This window comes from Cucurbita pepo, chromosome LG15 (assembly GCF_002806865.2).
Source record: "Cucurbita pepo subsp. pepo cultivar mu-cu-16 chromosome LG15, ASM280686v2, whole genome shotgun sequence".
Lineage (NCBI taxonomy): Eukaryota > Viridiplantae > Streptophyta > Magnoliopsida > Cucurbitales > Cucurbitaceae > Cucurbita > Cucurbita pepo.
Window position 1 is genome coordinate 4,942,139 of NC_036652.1, and position 27,515 is coordinate 4,969,653.

General features: G+C 36.6%; 2 protein-coding genes and 1 long non-coding RNA gene across 3 annotated transcripts; 1 reads left to right on the forward strand and 2 right to left on the reverse strand.

The window, feature by feature from the left end:
• The first annotated feature begins 78 nt into the window (after positions 1–78).
• On the forward strand, positions 79–3,273 carry LOC111776372 (peptidyl-prolyl cis-trans isomerase FKBP12). The gene is made up of 5 exons (XM_023655805.1): positions 79–263; positions 889–922; positions 1,006–1,067; positions 2,046–2,098; positions 2,975–3,273. The coding sequence occupies exons 1-5, from the start codon at positions 176–178 to the stop codon at positions 3,074–3,076; spliced, it is 339 nt and encodes a 112-aa protein (XP_023511573.1). The 5' UTR covers positions 79–175; the 3' UTR covers positions 3,077–3,273.
• Positions 3,274–6,798: 3,525 nt separating this feature from the next.
• LOC111776493 (MADS-box protein JOINTLESS-like) lies at positions 6,799–24,644 on the reverse strand. Its single transcript, XM_023655951.1, has 9 exons — positions 24,278–24,644; positions 23,695–23,892; positions 12,494–12,575; positions 11,488–11,549; positions 11,308–11,407; positions 11,167–11,208; positions 7,612–7,653; positions 7,432–7,541; positions 6,799–7,071 (listed from the first exon to the last, which is right to left on the reverse strand). The coding sequence occupies exons 2-9, from the start codon at positions 23,874–23,876 to the stop codon at positions 7,050–7,052; spliced, it is 642 nt and encodes a 213-aa protein (XP_023511719.1). The 5' UTR covers positions 23,877–23,892; positions 24,278–24,644; the 3' UTR covers positions 6,799–7,049.
• Positions 24,645–25,245: 601 nt separating this feature from the next.
• Positions 25,246–26,857, reverse strand: LOC111811367. Its single transcript, XR_002817535.1, has 3 exons — positions 26,659–26,857; positions 26,494–26,549; positions 25,246–25,485 (listed from the first exon to the last, which is right to left on the reverse strand). It is a non-coding gene; the product is annotated as an uncharacterized LOC111811367 (long non-coding RNA).
• Between the last annotated feature and the right edge of the window lie 658 nt (positions 26,858–27,515).

The following is a 27,515-nucleotide window of genomic DNA, read 5'->3' on the forward strand; positions in this document are numbered from 1 at the left end:
TTAAAATAATATTTATTTTTAATGATTTTTGAAATTTTATTTATGCATTTTCTATTAAAATTTCTATAAAATAAAGTATCGTCCATAACCAAGATTAAGCTGTGAAGGGTACTTGAACCCTAATCCCCCCTTAACCTTACAAACCACAGAGAGAGCTTCGCAACACAAAGGAACAATGGGAGTGGAGAAGGAGGTGCTGAGATCTGGAACCGGTCCCAAACCCGTCCCAGGACAGTTGGTCACTGTCCACTGCACCGGATTCGGTCCGTTTCCTTTACCCATTTCTCTCTTCTGCAAAACCCTAATCTCCATGTGTTTAATCTGTATGGTTCCCAAGAAAATGCCTGTGAATCAATGTTTGGGACTGTAATCGTGTTCATTTTAGTCCATACTGAAAACCAGATTCAGATTTCTTTGCTCTTTCCTCAATTGAGTTTATCTACTGTTTGATTTTTACGATTTTTTTTCTTTTGTTGATTATTATTATTGATTCTGGAAGTATGATTGAAATGATGAATCGTGAGATCGATTCTGAGTGATGGGCTACTCACTCAAGATCATTCTGCGTAATCAAGATGTGTATCTCTTTGTGCTTTTAATTTCTTAAAAGACCATAGATTATTAAACAATGCTCCAATACTGAACTCAAGTTTAAAGTACTGAAAGTTGATGTGTCTATGTAAGAATCTGATAGTTGGGTGAGTGATTTTCCATTAGAGATTGATGTATGAATGAAGGGAAATCATTTCTTCTCCTTCTCTTTAATGTTGATCTCTGTGTTTTGGAAGATGGACATAAACCAAGTGATCCAATATTTGGTTGTTTCCTCACCATGTTCTCCGCAACTCGTTTTTCTTTATTTTCCTCACTGTTGAATTTCTTCTGCAGGGAAAAATGGCAACTTGTCTGAGAAGTTTTGGAGGTAAGTTGTTTTCCTGTCTCTTTGTATCAAATGTGCATGCCATGTACAATTTGTTTATTGATGTATAATTTTCTCTTCTTTAGCACAAAGGACCCTGGACAGAAGCCTTTCTCATTCAAAATCGGTCAAGGCTCAGTTATAAAAGGTACTTGTCCTGTATATTTCTCTTTGGAGTTGCTTAAGAAAACTGGACACTTTTGCATTTCATCATCAATCAAATGCTCATTTTTGTCAGCTTTTCAAATTTTTTTTCTTCACATTCAACTTTGAAAAAATTAGGGACAAAATTGAAAAATGATTATACCTTTAGGACGAAATTATATTCAGTATAGTCCATTCAATGAAATTATATTCAGTATAGTCCATTCAATGAAAGTTAAGATTGATTTGGGTGCCCTAAGATTGGAAGAACTATGTTTATAAAGTGTGGATACTAAGTCACTCGTACTCTTTTCTGCAAAAAGCACATGGCTGTTTCATTTACAAGTTATGTAACCTTTTCAATAGTGAGGATTGTATACTTAGAACTGAAATCTAAATCGAGCATTTTGAAGATTGAGGATGAATAATAAAGTAATGATCGTTCAGGGCCAATATAAGAGTTGAATAATAATTAGAAAGGATAAAAATGCTTTACATCTTTGATTCAGGCTTCTTTATTTCATTGGTGTAACAAAAAAACTTTTAACTTTCCTTGCAAGTACATTCTCTTTCCATTGCCATATCGACAGTTCATTGTTGATTTGTTTTGTTCTGTTTTCAAATCGAGAATGTATGTACTTGCAGCTTTATATGGCTCAGTAAGTCACTCTCTAAAAGTTGGTTTACTGTTTTATCTTTGATCTCACGTATGATTTGTTTCATTTTACTAACATTTAAGCATAATGGATGCAATTAAGGCTTGGCTGTGCAGATCACACTCAACAGTGGATCCTTTGTACAGGGATGCTTAGAAAGTTGTGTTGAAATTTACTGCTAATTCTTGAAAATTTTATTTGTAAACTAAAATACTCCATGTATTGAATGTTTGTTGGTTAATATCACCTACATGAAGGGCTTTGTTGGCTATTTGGATGTTTGTTTTGATCCTGGATTTGATTCATCTCTCTGATTGAATTTCTAGGATGGGATGAAGGTGTGCTTGGCATGCAACTGGGAGAAGTTGCTCGTCTCCGGGTAAAATATTTAATTCAAATTGCTTGGTTTCAAAATGGTAGCATGCTCTCTAGACAACCTGTAGTTTGTAATCAATATTCTATTCTTGTTTATCAGCTTAAACATGTCTTGAACTCTTTTTTTGGTTTTTTACATTTTGTTGCTTATAGTTTTGCTCCAGTCACTAAGATATGTTCCAATCTCTGTATTATTTGGCCGAAAATTTTCTTCTTGAGCAACTTGGTAAAGTCAGAATGGTTTAAAAATGTCCTCTTCTGAACCTAAGATGTAATTATCCTCTTCTGAACCTAAGATGTAAGTATAGATATTTCTCTTGTAATGGTTAATTTAGGTCGTGGTGAATAACCATTTGACTATAAGTTTCTATGTTTTGTTATCTACTTTCAACTCGTTCTAAAAAATTAAACCAAGTGTTTCTTTAACAAAGATGAAAACCATAATTGAAAAAACAGAAAACAAAAAATGAAATGAGACTTCCAAAATCAAGCATGCAATTTCAGGTTACTTAGTTTGATGGTAGCCATTCTCCTACGGATCCTGATCCCTGATAACATAATAAAAAAAGGCCCTTATTGAAAGCATATTATTTTCTTACAAGTATATTGGAGTCGTGGCTGCTGTTACAGCATTATGTCTGTGTAATAAATCACCTCTACTGCTGCCTTTCCTGATTATATCTTCTATTTTAAGCTTTATGTGATGCTTAGTGCAGTAAACATTTGGGTTCTGGTTTTTGTGCTTCCTGTAACTTTCTATCTTGTCACACTGAGAGCCATGAGTTGCAGGGCATCTAATTAGGCGATAGAATACTGTGATTTGAACATATATTTATCTTACACCTCTTGTTTTTTTCCATGTTGAATGCTTCTTTTCCAGTGCTCCCCAGACTATGCTTACGGCGCCAGTGGGTTCCCTGCATGGGGCATACAACCAAATTCAGTGTTGGTCTTTGAAATTGAAGTTCTGAGTGCTCAGTAATCCAATCTCTTTGCACTGCTAATGTAGTTTGTTATGATCAGATCTGCTTTTGGCTGCGTTTTGTTTTTTAAATCTATCCAGAGATAGTTTGTATGTTTAAATTCAGGTAACTTTTGAATCTCCTGGTCATGAAGCAGTATCTGCTTCTATTATAAGTGCATTAATAAGAAGTGCTTAGTGTGCTTTAATGATGTCCATTCCTTTTCTTTCCCCATATATTTCTATGTGAATCATTACCATTTATTTGATCTGTTCTACATTTTTTAGATTCACAACAGTTTTCATATTATTTTATGGCAGGCAAGTGTTCATAGCTACGTTGCTTTTATAAAATTGTTCAAAATGAACTAAATCTGATACATGGCTGACCATACTTGGTGTGGTGGATACCATGATTGTCATATGGCTCGATGCTTGAGTTGTCATCGGTGTGGTTAATACCATGCTCGTCCTGTAGCTTTGATGCTCAAGTATGTACCATGATCGTCTCATGGCCAAACTATATATCTGGTGTGGTGTTTTCCTAAACCGCTTTGATGCTCAAGTTCATACTATGATTATCTCATGACCAACCATACTTAGGATATGATCTCACACTAATGTGGTTTTTTGTCCAACACGTTTCCATAGTGGCGTCTAGTTGAGTCCAATGTGACATCTTACCTTCTAAGATAAGAGTGTCTCCCTATTTATATTGATCTCATCCGACATCCTGACATAATTTACAAAGACTTAAGGTGTCATTGGGTGAGACTTGAGACTAGTCTGATTAAGTCTTCTTTACCCAAAACCAAATTAATATGAATTATGATTAATATATATATATTATTACTATTATTATTAATTATTTAACCCTCTTAAAAATAAATATTTATGCTTTTGGAATCTAAATTTTGAATATTTGAAAAGAAATTTATAAATATTTCACTGCCCCCTTATTACTTAAAAAGGGTTCTATGAGTGATCAAATTTACTATTAAATTTTTATAAAAATGTCTCAAGTCGATCAAGTTCAACCCATTTAATCACGAGCAAGTAAATCATCAAAAACAACCACAAAACCGAGATAAAAGTTAAAAGGATTCTTATTCCATACAATAATATATCTTTATTCCACAGTAGACATGCACTCAAACGTGCATTTTCATACATATAAAGGGAGAGGCCCTCCTCTTGAGCTTCATAAACAGGAAGAGGTTAGTTAGGTGGAGGGGAAGGATTAGTGGGTGGAAAGAAGAAGGGCAAGTTGGGGAAGGAGGAGGGAATGTTGGGGAAGGAGGAGGGAGTGTTGGGGCCAAAGAAGCTAAATGGAGGAGGCAAGCTGAACCCAGGGGAAACAGGAGGCACCTTCATATCAGGCATCTCTAAGGCCAAAAGCTTGCGAGATACGACAATGGAAGACGAAGAACACGAAGAACACGGCGAAGTGAAGCTTGAAAGAAGCAATGTTGCAACACAAGCAATGAGAATTGGAAGACGAGCCATTTTGTGAGTAAAATGGAGGGAGTGCATGCAAATTTAAATGGAGGAGTTTTGAGCTAAAATGGAGGTGGGTTTTGGTGTAGAAGGGCTTCTTCATTTATGGGCACTCTAAATGTTGTCAAATTTGGTGGCTTATAATGGTTGAGGTTGGAGGATTGTGTAATGAATAGTGCAACTTAATCTACTACATAAAAATGGAAAACCTATGCTATCTACTTTTGCATGTATTGAACAAGGACAAGTAGGGTATGTTCAATGAATGTATACAATTATTTTTAATAACATCGAGGGGAGATTTTAATTCTTTGAGTTCTTGATCGATAATGTGTCTTAATTAGCTGAACTATGTTATGACAAGGAAGATTGAGCTTAGACATGTCCGGAGGTTCAAAAAATTCAGGGAGATCTTTTGATAATTTTGACAATTATAGGAGTTCCACCTTTAACAATTTTGACCGTTCAAGTTTTTTTTGAGGAGGGGAGACGAGGCAGTGATGCAACTCAACCTTTGGTAATGAATGAAGTTCAAGATTTGGCAAAGTGGGTATTTCTCGTTTTGGAAGTTTTTTAGGTACCTTAGATAATGACGTCTCTAAAATATGTCTGGTCTTCGTTACGATCAAGAAATCAAAGTTCATCAATGTAAAAGCATTGAATATCCAATTGTATGCTATCCCATGGCTCTTGGGTCGTGCATTTTGGGCATGGAACCCCATTGTCCTCGAGTCTATTGTTGTTGGGTCGGGTGCCTATCATCGATTGAAGAGCTTGCCCTTGTATGATTTGGAAAAGATCGAGGTATTACCAATTAATTTGCTCGTTGTTGAGTAGTAATAGTTGGAGATGTACATGAGAAAAGGTTTTTCAACTTTGTTCCTTTTTTATTAAAAAGATGGATCGAGTTGAGACACTTTTTATACTAACATGACTATGATGGACTTTAAAACTGAGCCTTTAGATGTGTTATGTCTATAGATATAATCATTACAAATAAGTCAATCTTTCGTGAGTTATTATGATTATAGTCGGGACAAAAGCCTGTTTGACTTCTATGATGTGTTATTTTCTAATGAACCATTTGTTTATAACTCAATCGAGCTAGTGAGAAGGTGGTCTTAAAATCAATATTTACTCATCTAAGAAAGAGCAAATTTCATCTTATAAAATTATAATTCCGAGTCTATTTTGTCTAGTCTTCAAAGTGGTTAATTTATTGAATCAACTATAAAAGTCATTTCAGTCTAGGCCTCTCTTCTAAGTATGCACCATTTCATGTATGGATAGAAGGAAAGGGATATGTTCCAACATTTAACGACTTTTATAAACTTACATATACATGAGATCTCGCATACAAAACATTAGTATTAACATCATTAACGAGCAGACATAAGATACACGCGTTCATTGTTGTCGCTAAGATTGATGGCTTTTCTTTTCAACATTTCAAGCAACACTAACCCTAAAATTTAATTGGGTAAATAACCAACCAATATCTTAATTGATGTCATCCTTAAATCTTACATGATTGAACCAAGACTATAACATAAGAACATCAAGACTTGGAGCCTAATTTTCAACACTACAATCGAGTTCGAAGACACCTGAAATGAGTCATTACCCAATGAATCATATCAAAATGGCTTGAATCTTCAGTGAATAGTGTTTAAATATGTTCAAACTTATAGATCTAACCACTATAAGCTATGGGTAAATTGGTATGTGGTCATTTAGAGTGTAGACGCTTGATGTGGTGTGGGTATTCGCTAATTGTAGACGCAGTGACGAATGGATATGACTCACGATCGAAATATATCGAAACAAACAAATTAAGCAAAAAGCACAATTTGAGAGGAAAGATCTTTTGAATTGAAGAACGTTAGCACTTATACTTAAGTCTACTAACCATTTTCTAAAGTTGCTCCATAGATTAATAACTTATTCTATTAAGTCAAGTTTATTAGCTCAGAGTGACGGTCCCATTGTCATTGTTGCATGGGAGGTGTCATTGCTACAACAATGAGCCAATCGAGCCGTCCTACACGTTTGTTGTAGGTCTACTAGAGTTCAAGGGTGCAACATTTGTTAGAAGTCATGTCAAAGAAAATGCATGGAACAACTTAATCTATATGCTTGAACGAGAGTTACGGAGAATCGTAAGTTCACTCTCTAAAGTCATCTCTTCGTCGATGATCGAGATCAACGTGAGAGACACGAAGATGACAAATGGGAAAAAAAGGTCGAAAATAATGAAGTGAATAGGCATTACACATACCATCTTCCTTAACAAATTTGAGCAATTTAATGTTAGTTAGTTATATGTCTGAGTACATAAATTTTAGTTATGAGTTACAGGTACGAGCTTGGGTAAATCATATACATTCACACTTGATCTACCATATTTATTATTCTTTTGACCAACAAATGCACCCATTTCCAAAAGAAAATGGCAGATCTTTGTGTTCATTCAGGTGCCAATCTGTAGCAATAAAATTCAATGCTCAAGAAATGACAATCTGCAGCAACATTTCAACAACGCTATCATCAGTAACAAAGTTAATTCAATCACGACTCTCCACAATGGTATGATATTGTTTTGTATTCTTTTATTTATAAACGCATGATCATTCCCTAAATTAACCAATATGGGACTCACTCCACAATGGTATGATATTGTTCTGTATTCCTTTACTTATAAACGCAGGATCATTCCCTAAATTAATCAATGTGGGACTCACTCTGAACATTAAATTCTTATATAGAGATCGAGAAAAAACAGGGAAGTTTTTGGAGAAAATAAGGTTTATAAACAAGATTGAAGTGGTTAATCTAAGGAAAAATGGATCAAGCAAACAAGTTGTTAAGAAAAAACTAACCCCAGTTTGAGAGATGTATCAGAGCTATCATAATCTTGAGAATTATTGACTATTGATTCAGAAGAATGGCCTTGCATGTTGTGTGTTTGGTATGCCATTTTCTCCACCTCCTGCTATGCAAATGCAATCATTTTCTAATCCCATTGTTGGTATTAAATAGGTGATGATTTTAATACTCACAAGTTGGTTCAATCTTTGATTTTCTTCTATCAGCAAATCAACCTGAACATATTCAAAACTATTTATGATATTCATTTCTAGCAAGAACATAAGAAATATCACATGAATTCAAGTGGGTTTTGGAAAAAGAGGCCTAAGAATTCGTTGACAATTACGTCTCGATTCTGATAGCCATCGAGCCCGCACATTCTTCAGCCCAACACAAGAAGACTAGTCGAGAAATATGACCCAACGAATAATTTTAAAAAAAAAACATAGAGACAAGAGACTCGTAAAGCTACTCGACCATCAAACAAAATTTTTTAGGTAACCCTACGTAAGTGTAACAAGCTAAAACCGTCACTGGTAGATATTGTTCGCTTTAGCCCATTGCGTATCGTTGTCAGCCTCATGGTTTAAAAACGTGTCTGCTAGGGAGAGGTTTCCACACCCTTATAGGAAATGTTTCGTCCTCCTCTCCAACTAATGTGAGATCTTACTATCCATCCCCCTTGGAAGCCCAACGTCGTCGTTGGCACATCGCCCAGTGTCTGGCTCTGATATCATTGTAAGAGCTCAAACTCACTGGTAGCAGATATTGTCCACTTTAGCCCGTTACGTATTACCATCAACTTCATAGTGTTAAAACGTGTCTGAGAGGTTTTCACACCTTTATAAGAAATGTTTCCCTCTCCAATCAATGTGGGATCTCACATTAAGACCAACTACCGAAAAGGCAAAAGCACACGTTCTTGTAAAGTGGTCAAGATCCCCGGCAGTGATACAATTGTGTGGCTCTATCAGGTAAGATAAGTTGCTTGGAACACAGTCTAAGGTGTTAATTGAGTACCATCAAGCAAAAAGATGAAACCAAATTCATTTGGATGAACAAAAAGGTGGCAATGGCTCACTTCACAAGTCACAAGCTCAAATCCATCCAACAATGAGAAAAATGTCATTAAGGTTGTTCCAAACTACGTTAGACACATGTCAGATCCCACGTCGGTTGTAGAAGGGAACAAAACACCTTTCGTAAAGGTGTGGAAACCTCTCCCTGCGTCTAGATCCCACGTCGGTTGTAAAAAGGAACGAAACACCTTTCGTAAAGGTGTGAAATCCTCTCCCTATCATACGTATTTTAAAAACCTTGAGAAAAAGCTCGAAAGCCAAATAAGACAACATCTGCTAACAGTGGGCTTGAGCTGTTATACCACTTGGTTAAGACAACAACATTCAACATATTTTAAACCTAGTAAGATATTGTCCACTTTCTTTTGGAACCACCCAACATATTTCATACCCATCGAGATATTGTTCTTTATTTATATACCCTAACGAAAAAATTGGGTAGCGACTCATCATCAACAACTAATTATCTGTGCCAATGGATTTAAAGACACCATAGAAGATATGCCATGGATATCCTTACAAGTCAAACATAAAAGAATAGAATTCTCTAACATTCAATTTCATTTTTTCTTTAAAATCTCGACATTGATGATCTTTATATAAGTCTTTTAGAACATCCTCCATAGTCATACATGTACTGAATATTAAATAACGAATCTACCTAATACATGTACTATCGTTACGGTAATACATGTATCTTACCAAATGAAATCTTAAGTCTTGGATTTGGCCCAAAATCTATCCATGTGAATATTTAAAACTTCAATTTCGTGAGGGTAGAATGGTAGGGTCGAGCTTTCTCTCATATTAATACATGAATCATTTTAATTCATGTACCAATATTAATGTTTCTATGTCTATATAAAGGATTGTCAAACATGGTTGAGAGACCTCTAGATTGAGTGTCATTTTGTATTTACCCGGAGGAATTTGAGAGAAAAATTGTGAGTGAATTTTTGTTGTGTGTGGGTGTGAGATATACCCTTTGTAAACACTTTGATTGTAGCGATTAGTTGTCACCCGTGGATGTAGGAAAATTTCTTCTCTCCGAACCAGGTAGATCTTTGTGTCTCTTTGTTTATTTTAATTTGTGGGTGTGTGAGTGTGATCGATCTTGCTTCTACTACAACCATTTGACCCTTTCTTTTTATGGTAGATTGTCATATCTCACATTGGTTGGGGAGGAGAGCGAAACACCCTTTTATAAGGGTGTGAAAACCTTTTCATAGCAAACACGTTTTAAAGCCTTGAGGGGAAGCCCGAAAGGAAAAGGCCAAAGAGGACAATATCTGTTAGCGGTGGGCTTGGACCATTACAAATGGTATCAGAGTCAAACACTGGACCATGTGCCAGCGAGGAGGTTGTTCCCCGAAAGGGGTAGACACGATGTGGTGTGCCAGTAAGGACGCTAGGTCTCGAAGGGGGTGGATTTGGTATGGGTCCCACATCGATTGGACAAACAAGTGTCAGTGAGAACGCTGGGCCCTGAAGGGGGATGGATTGTGATATCCCACATTGGTTGGAGAGGAGAACGAAACACCATTTATAAAGGTGTGGAAACATTTCCATATAAGATGCATTTTAAAGCCTTGAGCGGAAGCCCAAGAGAATAATATGTGCTAACGGTGGCCTTGAACCGTTACTGTTACGAGCAAAGTTAGTATCAATAGGTAAGAAATTAGTCCAGTTTGCTGCCCGCACCCTTTTCTTTTGTTCAAGGATAAAAGCTACTTTGTAATTGGCTTTTTATCCTTCTTTGAAGTGATGTTTGGTCTTAAGATTAATAAAGACAAGTTCAATCATTGGCCTAAATCGTTGTCTTTCTAGGTTAAGTTCTCGGCTTTGACCAAATTAGAATATTTTTTATGTTGAGGATTGTTGGAGTCTAACGTTAGCTAATAGGAAAGATTATGAGTATATAAATAGGTAATGTTATCTCTATTGGTACGAGATCTTTTGAAAAATGGAAAAGTAAAACTACGAGAGCTTATACTTAAAGTGGACAATATCATACTAATGTGGAGGTTCGTTGTTCCTTTCACTCCGAACCAAACAGGGTTATAACGAAACATGTCTGTATGATACTATGACCAAGAATCTTATCATATCAAAATCCGAGCTTAGATCTCACCACTGAACCTAAAAGCTTACGCTAATGGGTTTATTTTTACGAATGTATTGGACTCGATTGAGAGAAGGGACATGTTGTAGGCATTGTAATGGCTGGAAACAGGTAAGACAATCGAACGAAAAATGAAGTATAGGATCAACGAGATGGCATGAACGTAGATCGTAATTAAACTTACTACAATTCATCCGTTTAAGCTTTTGGGTTAAGTGGTAATTTAACATCTCCCGCTTAATATTACCGTTTAGCCCGAGAAGAGTTCCAACAAAGCTCTTAAATACCCTGATGAACGGTTTCAATAGAAACAAATTTAAATAACTTAAACCCCGTTTGATAACCATTTGTTTTCTCGTTCTTAGTCTCGAAATTCAAATCTATAAGCACTACTACACCTATAACCTTCTTTATTTCGTTATCCGACACTTTCAATCAATACATCGAAAACCCTAATCCAAGTTTTGTTTAAAGATTTTGAGTATTTCCTTCTAAGAAACGAAAGACGGGAAAACGAAATCGTAATCATAATCGTAATCGTTTACCTTCCTTCCAATATCACAGATCAATTCAGCATTTCTTCCATCCTGAAACATAATACACAAAAGAGTTTCAATCAAATTAATTTACCAACTTAGATTAAATTAAGATATTTACACCCAAAAAAGCAGTGTGATAGAATTAACCATCATTTCTGCAACACGGCTGAGTCCTCCAAGAAGAGATTTCTCTAATTTCTTCAGCTCTTCAAGCCCTAATCCTTGAAGCTCCTCTCCCTTCATTTGCCTGTTTGTTACACACATTCATACAAAGCCTGCCTTACAAATGCTATCATTTTCAAGGCCTTAGTGGTTTTGCATACTCACCTTAGTTCGTGCCTCTTTTTCTCGACTTCGTCGTTCAACTTGGCTCGGATATTACTCTCTAGCTGTTAAAAACATAGTCAAATCTCAAAGACATTACTATTTTGTTTGGATTCAAATAGAGAGATTCAAATCGACAACCCGTTACAGTTCTTCATCTTCGAGTGTCAATATATCTCTGAACTGTAAAGTGTCTAATATGTCCTTATGATTTTAGTTTTATATGTAATAAATCCCTAATTGATCGACTTTTTTTTTTTTTTTNTATATATATATTCTCTAACTTGCAACTCACGAAATTTAATTTTATGCTAAATACATCCACTAATCGAATATGTTAAGGACTTATTAGACGTTATTAAAGCTTAATGACCTATTAAACGAAAGACTTATTAGGACAACCTAAAAGCTCTATGCTAAACTTGTAATTCTTCTCCTTCGTCTCAAAAATACCCATAAACTTCTTAAAATGTTTTAAAAATACTGATGAAAATGGTTACTACTTTGTTTCAAAAATACCGTTAAAACTTTAAAAACTTTCATTAATACCTTTCAACTTTTTAAAAAAATTTAAAAATACTCTTACTATTAGTACCACCACGTTTAAAAAAAAATACCCATGAAATTTGAAGAGTAACATTAACACCCTTAACATTTATAAGAAAACGTTCAAAAAAAAGTTACTAACGTCAACATATGAATAAAAACCGCATAATTACACTTCATAAGTCATCTCCAAACTTTTTAGTCTTTTGCAAGTTCATAGGTATGCTTAAAACGTGGTACTAACAATCAGTTCATATACTAACGGTAAGAATATTTTTAAACTTTTCTTAAAAAAAAAAAGAAGCAAAGTTAAAAGTAGTATTTTTTAAACAAAGTATTAACCATTTTCATCGAGACTAAATTAGGGTTTTAGAGATATATATATATATATATATATATATATATATGTGTAAGTATAGTCTAGTTTTGCCCTAAATGGAACTGATATGAAAGCAGAACTGACCTGAAACTCCACTGATGGTTCATTCAAATTTGGAAGGTTCTCAGAATGGACACTGCTATGCTTCTCAAGCAGCGCCTGCATACTTAAGAACATGAAGAAAAAAACAAAACAGGAATTTTATATTATATTTTAAATAATATATATGCAAAAGAGAATATTAACAATAAAATTAAGCCAATACAAATTAATTAATAAATAAATGCTAATGATTTAAAGAAAAATTATGATAATTAATATGGGGAAAGTGTTTTAATTAATTAATAATTCAAAGTGGGTTTAAGTTTAATATATATATATATATATATATACTTTGAAAGAATTGGATTAATTTCAAGACTATTTTTTAATAAATATTTAAAGAAAAAAATGAAATCGCCAAAAACAAAAAGTATTAATAATTATTAGAATTAACTAGCATATTTTAATAAATATAAGATATAAAAATATGGTGGGTAGAGACGTAATTGTCCAAACCCACGGTAGTAGATATTGTCGTTTTTGGACTTTTCGATTTGGGATTTCTCTCAAATTTTTAAAAGGAAGGTTTACACATCCTTACTTACAAAGAATGTTTAGCGTGCTACGGAGAGGTTTTCACACTCTTACAAAGAATGTTCAGCCAGATACGGAGAGGTTTCAACACCCTTACAAAAAAAAAAGTTTTATTCTCCGGAACTGATGCAGTTTTTAAAAGGAGAGATTAAAGAATGTTTTGTCTAGAGGTTTCTACACTCTTATAAAGAATGTTTCCTTCTCCTCCCTATTACCAATATAGTTTTTAAAAGGAAAGGTTTCCACACCCTAACAAAGAATGTTTCGTCTGCTGCGGAGAGGTTTCCACACTCTTACAAAGAATGTTTCGTTCTCCTCCCTAACTGATGCAGTTTTTAAAAGGAGAGGTTTCCACACCCTAACAAAGAATGTTTCGTGTTGAGATATGATTCAAAGTATTCAAAATGAAGATATGATTTGAAGTAGTTGGGATATGATTCAAATATTCAAATATTCAAACTACCAAGATTTTAGGAGATTTTAGGAGATAGATTTGAATTTATCTACATTTGTATGATTTACTATTTCTGGTCCAGTGTATTAGGTATAAATACTGAATTGTGTAACCCTCTAGGCATCAAGTCAGTAGACATTAATAAAGCACGGCAGCTTCTATCTATTCTCATCTATTCCTATCTCTTTCACTATCCCTCTTTCCAACAATTTTGGTATCAGAGCCAAGTTCGTTTGACACGAGGGCGAGTGATTATTTTCTTTCACAAAACAAAAATGGCAGTAGCTGGTTTTTCTTCCTCTGCACCGTTGTTACCAATATTTAATGGTGAGAAATACGAGTGGTGGAGCATCAAGATGAAGACCTTGCTCAGATCGCAGGAGCTATGGGACTTGGTGGAGCACGGGTTTGCTGATGTATTAGAACCCACAATAGAAGAAAAGGAGAGACTAAGAGAAACCAAGAAAAACGATGCCAAGGCTCTATTCATTATTCAGCAAGCAGTTCATGAGACTATTTTTTCACGAATTGCAGCAGCAACCACATCAAAGCAGGCATGGTCAATTCTACAGAAGGAGTTTCTAGGAGACTCAAAGGTCATGACAGTGAAATTGCAATCTCTAAGACGTGATTTTGAAACTCTACTCATGACGAATGGCGAATCAATTGCTGATTTTTTGTCAAGATCAATGGCAATAGTCAGTCAGATGCGTACCTATGGAGAGAAAATTTCAAACGAAACAATTGTTGCAAAGGTGTTGAGAAGCTTGACTCCAAAGTTTGACCATGTGGTGGCCGCCATAGAAGAAGCTAAGGATCTATCCATACTCTCCGTTGATGAACTGATGGGCTCGCTTCAGGCTCATGAGGCAAGAATCAATAGAGCATCAGAAAGAAACGAAGAAAAGGCACTACAAGTGAAGGAGACAACCAATAACGAAAGAGAAAATATTCATTTAGCAGGTAGAAGTCGTGGAAGAGGAGGATTTCGCAACTTCCATGGTGGTCGTGATAACAGTTGGAGAAGTGATGGACAGAGACAATTCAATGAACAAAGGAATGTCATACAATGTTACCATTGTAGAAGGTATGGTCACACAAAATCTGATTGTTGGTATAAAAATCAACAAATGAATTTTGCAGCAGAGAATGAAGAAGAAGAAGAAAAGTTGTTTGTGGCGTGCATGGATACTAATCCGGAAAAAGGTAGCTTATGGTTTGTTGATAGCGGATGCTCGAACCATATGACAGGCACCAAATCCTTATTCAAAGAGCTTGATGAGACGCAAAAGATTAAAGTGCAACTTGGAAATACAAAAGAGATGCAAGTTGAAGGAAAAGGTACAGTGAAAGTCGAAACCAGTCACGGTAAGATAAAACAATTAGATAATGTTCAATTTGTACCTGATTTAGGGTACAATTTATTGAGTGTTGGACAATTGATGACCAGAGGACACTCAGTTCTATTTGATGATAACACATGTGTCATCACAGATAAGAAATCAGGCCATAAAGTTGAAATTGCCATGACTTCAAATAAGATGTTTCCACTTGATGTTTCTAACATGGAGGATTTTGCTCTTACTGCTAGCATGAAAGATGATTCAACATTATGGCATCTCAGATATGGACATCTTCATATGAACGGCCTGAAAATACTTAGGGATAAAGGTATGGTTTTCGGATTACCAAGAATTGACTCAACTAATTTATGTGAAGGATGCATTTATGGCAAGCAGACTAGGAAGTCCTTTCCTGTTGGAAAAGCTAAAAGAGCTTCACATTATCTAGAATTAATTCATGCTGATTTATGTGGGCCAATGCAAACGAAGTCCTTGGGTGGAAGTATATACTTTTTACTATTCGTTGATGACTATAGTCGCATGAGCTGGGTTTACTTCCTACAACATAAGTCAGAAACTTTTCAGAAGTTCCAGATTTTTAAAGCTATGGTAGAGAACCAAAGTGGCTGTCACATTAAAGTTCTTCGCACAGACAGAGGTGGCGAGTTCATATCTAAAGATTTCAATCTCTTTTGTGAAGAAGAGGGCATCCAAAGGGAATTAACAGCTCCCTACACTCCAGAACAGAATGGAATCGCTGAACGAAAAAATCGAACTATTGTGGAGATGGCAAGAAGTATGTTACAAGCAAGGAGACTTCCAAACCAATTTTGGGCCGAAGCCGTAGCAACATCTGTTTATCTATTAAACATCTCACCAACAAAGGCGGTTATGAATCGAACTCCTTATGAAGCATGGCATGGAAGGAAACCATCTGTAAGTCATTTACGAATCTTTGGTTGTGTTGCTTATGCTTTGAAACATCCTCAAACTCGTCAAAAGCTTGATGAAAAATCTGAAAAATGCATTTTCATTGGCTATTGTACTCAATCAAAGGCATATAAACTATACAACCCCGTTAGTGAAAAGATTTTAGTTAGAAGAGATGTAATATTTAATGAAAACGTGAGTTGGGATTGGAGTAAAGAACAGGAGCAACAAAAGATTACAGTTGAAGTTTCCCCAAATGAAGAGACAAGGGTCAACTCCAGTGCATCTCCCAGTGGATCCACTGCAACACAAAGTGTGTCAAATTCATCATCTTCAGCATCACTTAATAGCAATTCTTCTCTTGAAGAACTTTCGGATGAGACACCTCCAAGGAAGTATAAATCTTTAGCTGACATATATGCATCATGTCAGTTTGCTCTTACTATTTCAGACCCTATGAATTATGAAGAAGCAACTGAAAAAGAAGACGGGAAGAAAGCCATGACAGTAGAGATGCAGTCCGTTAAGAAAGATGGAACATGGGATATGGTTGACCTACCAAACGAAAAGTTTTATGGAGATTTACAAGAAGAGGTTTATGTAACACCGCCAGAGGGATTCATAAAGGAAGACAAAGAAACAAAGGTATACAAGTTGAGACAGACATTGTACGGGTTAAAGCAGACATACTTACGAAGGCCTTGTCAGAAGAAAAGCTCTGTACTTACATCTGCAACTTTGAATCATGGGGGGAGTGTTGAGATATGATTCAAAGTATTCAAAATGAAGATATGATTTGAAGTAGTTGGGATATGATTCAAATATTCAAATATTCAAACTACCAAGATTTTAGGAGATTTTAGGAGATAGATTTGAATTTATCTACATTTGTATGATTTACTATTTCTGGTCCAGTGTATTAGGTATAAATACTGAATTGTGTAACCCTCTAGGCATCAAGTCAGTAGACATTAATAAAGCACGGCAGCTTCTATCTATTCTCATCTATTCCTATCTCTTTCACTATCCCTCTTTCCAACATTTCGTCTGCTACGAAGAGGTTTCCACACCCTAAGAAAGAATGTTTCGTTCTCCTCCTCAACTGATGCAGTTTTTAAAAGGAGAGATTTCCACGCCCTTACAAAGAATGTTTCTTCTGCTGCTAAGAGGTTTCCACACCCTTACAAAAAATGTTTCTACGGACAAGTTTCTTTACCCTTACAAAGAATATTTCATTTCCTCCCAACGTGCAGAATCTCACCATCCAAGCGGACAATATTTGCTAGCGGTGGGCAGGGTCTTTACAAGAAACAACTAAATTTCTAAGAAAAGGGCGTTGGTCCGTTGCCTATTCCTTGTCTAGAGAAGATGTGGAGGGAACAAAGATTCAGCCACTACAAAGCTATGAATAAGTTGGTAGGAAGAAGAAGAAGAAGAAAGACGAAACCACATCATCAGTGCCGAGCACCGACATGGACGGAGCTGAGGGGTTTTGGTGGAGGCATCGGTGCAAGCTTTGTAAAGGGTAGTCATGGCAGTAAAGATTCAGGAACACAGCTTCTGCAGACATAGACTTGGTTGGAAGAAAGGGGTGTCAAGACAAGGGACAAGCTTAACCCTAGCCACCTCAAGAAAATGAGACAGCAGGTTGTTGCATCATGGCTTGGAGTTTCTCATCTTCACAGCGCCTGCCTGCCTGTTGCCACACGTTGCGCTTGTTAAAAAGAAAAGGAGTTCTTGAGAAGGGCTGATTGTGAGTGAGTAGGTCGGTTTTGTTGGGATAGGTAACATAGTAATAGAGATATATGATAGATATTTATATATAGTAGAGGGTTATATGGATTAAAGCTATATATACATTAAAATGAAACCATATATATACCTCTTAGATGGTACTTTGAAGATGTACTTTTTGCATTCTCTGTATTATCCTCTTCTTTGTGTTCATCTAGATCGATGAACGAGTGTGTGCGTTGTTGTGCAATCCTAACAACTAGTATCGGAGTTAGGCGAAATTCATCACGATATGTGAAGATGGAAAGTTCAAATATTAGAATTGAGGAGTTTGATGGATCTGATTTCAGTTTCTGGAAGATGTAGATTGAAGATTATCTGTACTAGAAATATCTTCACAAATCTCTATTGGGGTGAAGCTGGATATCATGTCCACGAAGCCCTGGAAACTCAAGGATTGGTAGACCTTAGGGTTGATCTGGTTGACGCTGTCTAGAAAAGTGGCATTCAACATTATTAAGGAGAAGACAACGTCGGACCTATTGAAGGCGCTGTCGAATATGTATGAGAAATAGTTGACTATGAATAAGATGTATTTGATGCGAAGATCGTTCAATCTACAAATGTCTGAAGGTGGATCTGTTGTGGATCATATAATTGAGTTGAATATGATTGTAAGTCAACTAAGCTCGGTGGACATTAATTTCAAAGATGAAATTAAGGCATTGATTTTGATGTCATCTTTACCCGAGTCGTGGGATACTATTGTTGTCACAATCAACAATTCCCAAGGATTTGAGAAACTGAAGTTCGATGAAATCTGAGATGTAGTTCTCAGCGAAAGAATTCTCAAACGAGAAACTGAAGGTTCATATGGAGAAACTAAAGGGAAAGATGTAAATCGAAGGGTCAAACAAAGGTGGATCAAAATCAAAGAACCGATTGTACAAGACTGATTGTACAACAAACGTAATGTGTTGGAGTTATGGAGAAAAATGCCACTTTCAGACAGATTGTACAAGACTGAAGAGAAAGCAGAATCACAAATCAGAGAATGATAATGATTCTATAAATTCAGCATAAGACATTGGGGATGCTCTAATCTTCAACATGGACAGTCCGATTGAATCCTAAAGTTTGGATTCAGGTGCATCTTTTCATACGTCTCGAAATAAAGAGTTGTTCTAAAATTTCAAGTCTAAAAAATTCGAGAATGCGTATCATATCGACAACAAAGCTTTGGAGATTGAAGGAAAGGGGATGTAAGATATATTCTCGGTCTCAAGAAGAACTTGATCTCTATTGGTTAGTTGGATAGCACGCAACATAATTTGGGAAGAGTTCATGGAAGATTGTGAAGGGTGCTATGGTGGTAGCACGTCGCACAAAATTTAGAACCTTATACACCACAGCAGAGTCTATTAACATGGATGATATTACTTAAAGTACTTCAAATTCAAGTCTATGGCACAATAGTCTTGGACATATGAGCGTCAAAGGGATGAAGATGCTGGCTCCGAAAGAAGCTTTAGAAGGTTTGAAATCTGTTGATATAGGGTCCTTGTGAGAGTTGCGTTATGAGCAAACAGTAACGAGTTAGCTTCATAAAGGCGGCTAGAGAATTGAAGAAAGTGCGGTTGGAAATGGTCCATAGAAACGTTTGGGGACCATCTCCAGTTCCATCACTTGGTGGATCAAAGCTCTACGTGACCTTCATCGATGATTTCAGAAGGTAGGTGTGAATTCATTTCCTAAAACACAAGTCAGATGTGTTTGCCACCTTCAAGAAGTGGAAAGCTGAAGTTGAAAATCAAACCGGCTTGAAGATCAAATACCTAAAGTCTAACAATGAAAGAAAGTACGACAAGTCATAATTCAAAGCATTTTGTGCGGCTGAGGGAATCAGATTAACGAGGACAGTTCCCGATAAAGTAAGACAAAATGATGTTGCTGAACGGATGAACAGAACATTGAATGAGTGGGCAAAAAGTATGAGGATTCATTCTGGATTGCCAAAGACATTCTAGGCCGAAGTTATAAATACAGCAGTCTACTTGATCAATAAAGGGTTGTCAGTACCCTTAGAGTTCAAGTTGCCAGGAGAAATATGGACAGGAAAAGAACTCAAGTGTTCTCACTCGAGAACTTTTAACCTAACCCTAATAACTTCTACGGTAAATGTACCAAGATTAATAACTTCACTTATAAATAATCCACGATTAATAAATCGTGTGCAAAGACTAAATCATGTACAAATTAAGCTTATTAACTCACATATGGTCACTGGTCGGTGTTTTGAGTAAATTAATTTAATTAGGTTTAAAATTTTATTTTCTAATCCAAACAAAGATTAATATTTCTTGGAGTTGTAGCTAGGGTTAAAAGTTGATAGCGTTTACTTGCGTGGTTGAATCAAACTTTAGAAGACATGTTATTCGCTTGCAAGTTGAGTTTCGACTCGTCAGTAGTTGGGACTCTCATGTGCACTTACGAAATCCTCGCATAACAACTATTAGGCAACACTTGACATCGCTCCATTTGAAGCCCTATCTAAGAAACTGTGCAATTCCCCACTAGGACAAGGTAGGAGATCTCGAGTAGTTGGGCCCTAAGTTAATCTAAGTTCAATAAGGTCATCTAAAATATTAGAGTTAAAGATGCAAATAGCACAGAGTAGACAGAAGAGTTAAGTCTTAAAGTAACATCTATGAAAGGGTTCCGAGGTTTAAAGGAAAGAGGAAGTTGAGCGACATTTTCTAGATCGTTTAAAATTCTTGAGTGGGTTGATCTAGTAGCTTACCGTTCAGTTTTGCCACTATCTCTATGTGTAGTTCATAATGTTTTTCGTGTTCTTGTGTTATGGAAGTACATGACAAGTCCATTTCATGCCGTAAAGTTCGAGCGACTTGAAAATGAGAAGATGAACGAGGACCAAATATACATAACATTTTAAGGATTAGGAAGTTTTAAGGACGGAATTTCTTAAGGATGGGAGATTGTAACGTCTCAAGCTCCAATTAGGGAAATTTATACTTCTGCTCTCAATTGTAAAACTTTATTTTCATTTATTTTTTAAATTTAAATTCTCATTTCAAGTATAAATTTTCAATTAAGTTGGTCGAGGGTTAGAATTGTCAAATTAAGAATGTACAAATACCTGGATTTTAATTAAAAACGTTAATGAATTGGGTTAGGTCGAGCTTAAACCTTTTCTAGACTCAAAAACAAGTAACCTTTATTACATAATCGACTCAATCCAACTCAACCCTAAAATATTCACGTTAGATCAAATCATTAATTCAATTTTTTTGTTTTTAATAAAATTCTTAAAAAATTTCTAATATTTAATTAAAATTTATGATTTAAAGTTTGAATTTTTCCCAATAGTTAAAAGAATAAATAATAAAAAAATAGTTATTAGAAGAAAAAAATTATAATCAATTAAAGTATATATAAATATATTATAAGCAAAAAATTTTATGAGTTCGGCTCATAAATTTCTTTTTGTATCGAACCCAACTCAAATAAATTGATAATTCAATACAAACAATTGGGTCGAGTTAATCAGGTTCTTCAAGTGATCGAGTCCAACTCAAATAAATTGATAATTCAATACAAACAATTGGGTCGGGTTAATCAGGTTCTTCAAGTGATCGGGTCTTCTAAACATCCTAGTTTTAATGGTTAAATTTGAGGGTTGACCAAGGTAAAGTTAACTAGGGTTAGGTTAAAATATATATAGTAATTTTTTTTTTTTTTTTTTTTTTTTTTTNTTTTATATCACCTTTCTCTCCCTCACTCTTATCTCCCTCATCTTTTCTCCCTCTGATCACCCCTTGCGACGCCCTCCTCCTGCCTTCTCCGACGTCTACCTGCACCGCCGCCCATGTTGATTGTCTTTACAAGTTTCTCTCCGCCTCTCTCTCTCTCTCTCTCTCTCTCTCTCCCTCTCTCTCTCTCGTTTTAGGTCCACCAGGCAGCACCCCACCACCACCACCACCGTTGCACGCCCAGTTACCAGTGTTGTTGATTGTGCATTGTGGGAAAAACCACGTTTTGGGTTTCTGGATTCAGGTAGGTTCTCTTAATGGACGGTCTTAGGTCATGAAGTGTAGTGCGCGTCGTAATAGTGATAATTTCGATGTTTGTGCATGCATTTGTTATATCATGACAAGCACCCATCTATTATCGCGAGACGATATGATGAGGGAGTCTTGGCTCTACTAACTAGGTGTCAATTCTCATCTGTTGGGGCATAGTGTCCCAAAACTCTTGTTTATGCACCACAAGATAATCGACATAGCTCAATCCAATGGGCTAATTGTCGACATAAGTCACGAGTTTTTTATAACTTAGCATAGTAAGGACGTATTAGGCGAACGCTAATTGAGTCATAGGGTTTTGGTCCAATCTTATTGTTGTTTGTGAAATTTTTAATGTTTTGTACCAATCTTCGTGTAATGTTTTTCTCATTCGTTTACGTATGCTAATGTCGAACTTTCGATGAGAAAGAACAAAAGAATACAAGATCATCTAAACATAAAGTTCACAAGGAGTGGAACAATAAGAAGAGGCTCTAATCAAGTGAAATAAGACATAGAAGATCTCGAACATAATGATTGAACCCCAATTCGTAGCGAACGAAGAAGACAACGTAGGTGAAACGGATAACGGCTTTAGTTAGGGGTGGAAACTAGGAACTCTAAAGAGTTTAGGGTAGTAGGTCCTAAACAAGACATTAACAAAAACGAAAGATTATACAACATCGAAAACTATAAGAACGGATTCAAATCTAAAAAAACACTAAGCCAACATGAAAATTGAGAAAACTCCGATGAACAAACGCTCTAAAAATCCTAGCCGAGTTCTACACGAAACCATCTTTATATAAAAAAGGACTAGTGGGGTTCCTTCCCAACCAAACTTTTTGACCTACAAAGGGCAAAACTTGTGTCCAAAAACATGTTCTTAGATGCAAATCTTATACACATAAGATGAGATTTCATAGCTATCCATTATTGAAGGACCAAACATTGACATGTAGGGTTAGGTTTAGATGAAAGAACATCATAGGATAGGGAGGACAAAAATCATAAACAAAAGTACTATCGAACAAAACCCTAATAACTACATTGTCTTCATATTTGACATAGATAATTAAAATGTTCTTAAGATCTCAAGATCTTAAGACATTATTCTTTTCTTTCAACATGTTTTTAGCATATAACAACGTTATTCTTTCAAAACATGCTTGTCTGTCCTTGTTACAATTTCAAAAATCTTTGAAGCTTATGCATATGAAGATTATTTAAAAAGAAAATATAGTGAGTACTTTATGGAGAGAGAAAAAGTTATTGGAGTTTAGAGAGAGAGAGAAAGAACAATTTTCAATCTCTTTCACTGTTTGAGTATAATTTTTCAAGGGAGATTCTGTATATTTCATGTTTTATTTACTAAGAACAATGAAGATTTAAGCTATATCCTTCTCTAAAATCCAAAATTTAAGAGAAAACAAGAGAACCCATGATGAAAAATGCCATTTTTTGGGGCCTAAATGCTCTAATTTGTTAAGAAAAAGGACTACAAACTAAATCTTATGATTGAAGCTTACATGTTTATGTGTTTTTCTGTTCTTTTTTTCATTTCTATTCTCATATTGAATGGAAAAAAACAGCTAATTGAAAGTAGAAACAAGGTTTAGAGAATCATATATATCAGAAATTGAATGAAAACAATCACAAAATTGATGCATAACAAAGAAAACAATGCTTAATATGAACATGAACATGATATGAACATGCTATGAACATGATATGAACATAATATGAACATAATATGAACATTTGAACAAATTTTCTATGTTCTAACAAAACCCATTATCTAAATTCAAATTTAGACCAAACCCATCTCTCAAAACTTGCAAATTCCCTCAAATCTCATGCAAAACTTTCATGAATTTCACCTCAAATTTCAAATCTACCCTATATTTTATGAGGGGGAAGATCTCTACAAGAAGGGCTTTCAAATTTCACCTAGCCTTGATTTTAGATCGAGTTCATCACCAAATTCACACCCCCCACATGTTTATGGTTTCTTTACTATTATTTAATGGCTTAAAAAGTGCAAATTTGTTTTCTCTCTCCTCTCTTTCTCTCTCTAGAAGAAAAAAAAGGGTAAGAAGAAGAAACCTTGAACTTGCGTAGTCAAAGAGCTTGCCAGAAGCAGAAAAAACAAGAAGGCCAATTTCAGCATCACAAAGAATTGCAAGTTCTTTAGCCTTCTTGAAAAGCCCTTTTCTCCTCTTTGAAAATGCTACTTGTCTTGCTGCTATGTTGTCGATCTTCTTGATCTGAATTTTCTTCCTCGTCATATTTCAATTCCTTTTCCTGAAAAATCAAAACAAAAAAGCTTTGATCTTTGATGAAAACAATGGTTTGTACAAAGATTTCTATCAAGAAACAAAAAAAGATGGGATTTTTCTTACAAAAATGGATCAAAATCATTGTAGAGAGAGAAATTGAGCCTCAAAAACAAAAACCCACTTCAGATTTGATGCATAATTTGTCATCAAGAAACAAAAAAGATGAAATTTTTCTTACAAAAATGGATCAAATTCCTTCTAGAGAGAGAAATTGAAGCTGAAAACAAAAACCCACCTCAGATTTGATGCAAGATTTCTATGAAGAAACAAAAAAAGATGAAATTTTTCTTACAAAAATGGATCAAAATCACTGTAGAGAGAGAAATTGAGCCTCAAAAACAAAAACCCACCTCAGATTTGATGCCAAAATTTGATTCTCCAAGGAAAAACAAGAGAAGAAGGTGTTGATTTGATTTTATTTTTGGGTTAAATTTGAGGTAATGGCGTTGGTAGCTTTTGGGGTTAATTACTGACACAGCTTGAAGAGAAGGGGTTGCAGACAAGATACCATTATTCGGAGAACCCTCCAATGGGTTGAAGAGAGAGAAAGAAAGAAAGAGAGAAAAAAAGAAGAGTCTTTGAGGTAAAGATATTTAAACGTTTTTACTTTTTGTGGCTAAGCAATTCCCATAAAAGAGCTTTGTTTCACTTGTTGTTGTGTTTGGAGGCGATTGGGCAATGGGTGATGAAATCCAGCTCTCTCTGTTCTATTCTATCTTCAACTACTGAGGAGATAGATATATACAGTTGGCACTTTAAATCTTTAGCAACTTTTTAGGTTTTCTTTGCTTTTTCCCTTTTTTTTTTCTTTTTTTTTTTTCTCGGCTGTGTCGAGGTGTGGATGGTTGGTTTTCGTCTTGCCTTTAATGTCGATCTCTTTGTAGGTGAGTTATGTTACTTGAGTTGTTTGTGTGATTGTTGTTGAGGTTGAGGTATCGGTAATAACCCAATAAATAAAATAAGTTGTCTCACATTGAATAGGTTGAGAAAGTGGGGAGTTGTACTCCGCTGTGAAAAGGGACCAGGAGGTCACTTGGTCTTTATTTTAACCCACTTGAACGGTTTGACGCCCGTCGCTGTAGACTGACATTTTAGCGTATTCGGCTTGGGTCTCTATTAGTTTCAACTCTTCGGAAGCCCCTTCATTTTTATTTTAACTCACTTGAACGGTTTGAAGCCAGTCGAAGAGTACACTTTTTGATGGCTCTAGGCTGACATTTCAGCTAATCTGATGTGGGTTTGATACTGTAACGCCCCTAATTTTCTCCACCCTAATTAGCGACGTTACTTTATACTCATCAAATCAACAGGACAAGAGTTCACACGGAAACAGTCTCGATAACGAAAATGCATTCATCAATTTAAGCAGTTCATACCTAGGAAAAACAATTGCGACAACCTAGCCTAGAAGTAATCAACAGAGACTAAAGAAAACAATTTGCAAGACTAAGAACCCAAGAGAATTCAACAGGCGCTACGACACAACAAACCCTCCTCAAGTTTTCCATGGCCCTTCGCCTCATCCACCGTCACCCGTACATGGGAGCCTTGCCCTTTCCTGAAAAATATTGGTAGCACGTGGCTTGAGTATTATATAAAATACCCAGTAAGTCGCCCCACTGTTGGGGTTAAACATATATTCATACATTCGGATATAAGCAGTCGCACACAGTACATCTACATGTCGCACACGATACACATACATGACGCACACAACACACATACATGTCACACAGAATACCCATACATGTCGCACATCGTTACCATACATGTCGCACACTGCTAGAAGAACGGAACTGAGAGAGATGTTTGTCTTCCATTCCTTCCCATGGCCTTAGGCCCTTGCCTTGTCCGGGCGGGGGTGGATGCATGGTAATTTCCCACACATGGCCCACGTGTGTGATTGTGGGCCCACCAGGCGAGCTCGCAAGCGAACTCCCTGGGCCTGGCTTGGTCGGGTATGTATGACATACAATACCGGACGCCACGGACAAAGGAGGGCCTGCATGATATCGTGGCGAACACAATATCGAATATACGCATCCATACCATCCGTAGCATAACGGGGGAGTGCCCCAAGTACATAACCATAGCGTGCATGAGGTTCTTAAGGTTTACCTCCATGGCATTACACATACGACGCTCCATCCCCTCGCCGCATTGCATAGCATAACTGGGTTCACTCACATTAGGCAAGCATAACATAGCATAACCGGGTCCACATTAGGCAAGCATAACATAGCATAACCGGGTCCACATTGAGCAAGCATATCCTAGCATACTAGTCATCTTATTCATGGCATGTGGGGTTCTCATTACAATCATGACATGTCAATCAAGCTCATCATACATACAGGGCGACAAAACGCGTCACAACATCATATTCATAAACATGGCATACATAGCAATTCACTGCAAGAATCACATACATAAACAAAGCATGCATAGCATTTCACGGCAAGAAACATCTAACCTAGCATACAGCAACAACATATGGTGCATGCAAGGGCCACAGGGCACGCACCAACATACATACATAACTAACGCCAACAGTAAGGTTACTTACCTCCTTGGCCTTGACCGAAGTCGCCCACAACGCTAACTCCAGCGCCTAACTACCTCCTATAAGACAACATGATACACTTAGAGCGCCTTCACAACTATCCCTCGTGTCTAGCTACCAAGTACGTCCCTATCGCAAGCTATTTGTCACACATGGAGTTATACTGACCTCAAATGGTTGAAACGAGGGCGGAAATGGCTTCGGAAGGGTCGAAAACCTAGGAATCGGTATACTATTCGGATGTCGAGCCGCCAAGCCGCACTTAGCCGAGCCGGAGGTTCGCGAAGCCGCCGGTGGAGCAGAAACCGATGGCTGCGACGAACACCGCCGGCGCAGGGTTTCTGGAACGCCTTCGGTTTGGGCCACAAAGGGGACGAGACCCTGGGGTGGTGTCCGAACGCGGGCTGAGAGGTCTCGCCGAATGCCGGGGGTCGACCCGCGCCTGCGCTGCGTCTTCCTCGTCCAAAAGTCCCGACGATCCAACTCGCAGGGCTTGGCTATTGTCGTCGGTGGATGCGTCGTCGCTCGTCCGTTCTCCGGTGGCGCGTCGGCTTCCTCCTGCTTCAAACCCCACTAGCACTCCCTTCTCCCTAAAGGAGGTGGCCACTCCTAGGGTTTATGGGAGCCTGAGTGGATCCCGCCGAAATCTCGTGATTTTCGGCGGGGGCCCCCTTTTTTTTTTTTTTTTTTTTTTCTCTTTCCTCTCTCCTCAGAAGGTGTACCATTACAGATACGATCAGACTTTTTCCTACTAGTGCTCAGACCTTTTTCTACTAGTTTTAAATCTTCGGAAGCGTTTAAGGTTAGTATGACTACTTTTTAGCTAGTTTAAATTAGTTTATGCGAAATTAGGTGAATTGATACTCACGGTAGAAATCCTAATTTATGCTTGTGGGATTCTTTAGACAGAATTGAATTTCAGAGAACAACATTAAGCTAGCAATCAAGGGTCATAGTAGTTTCGGTCCAGATAAACTAAGTGGCTCTACTATTGGTATGGTTGGAAAAGTTGTCTTATGTATGAT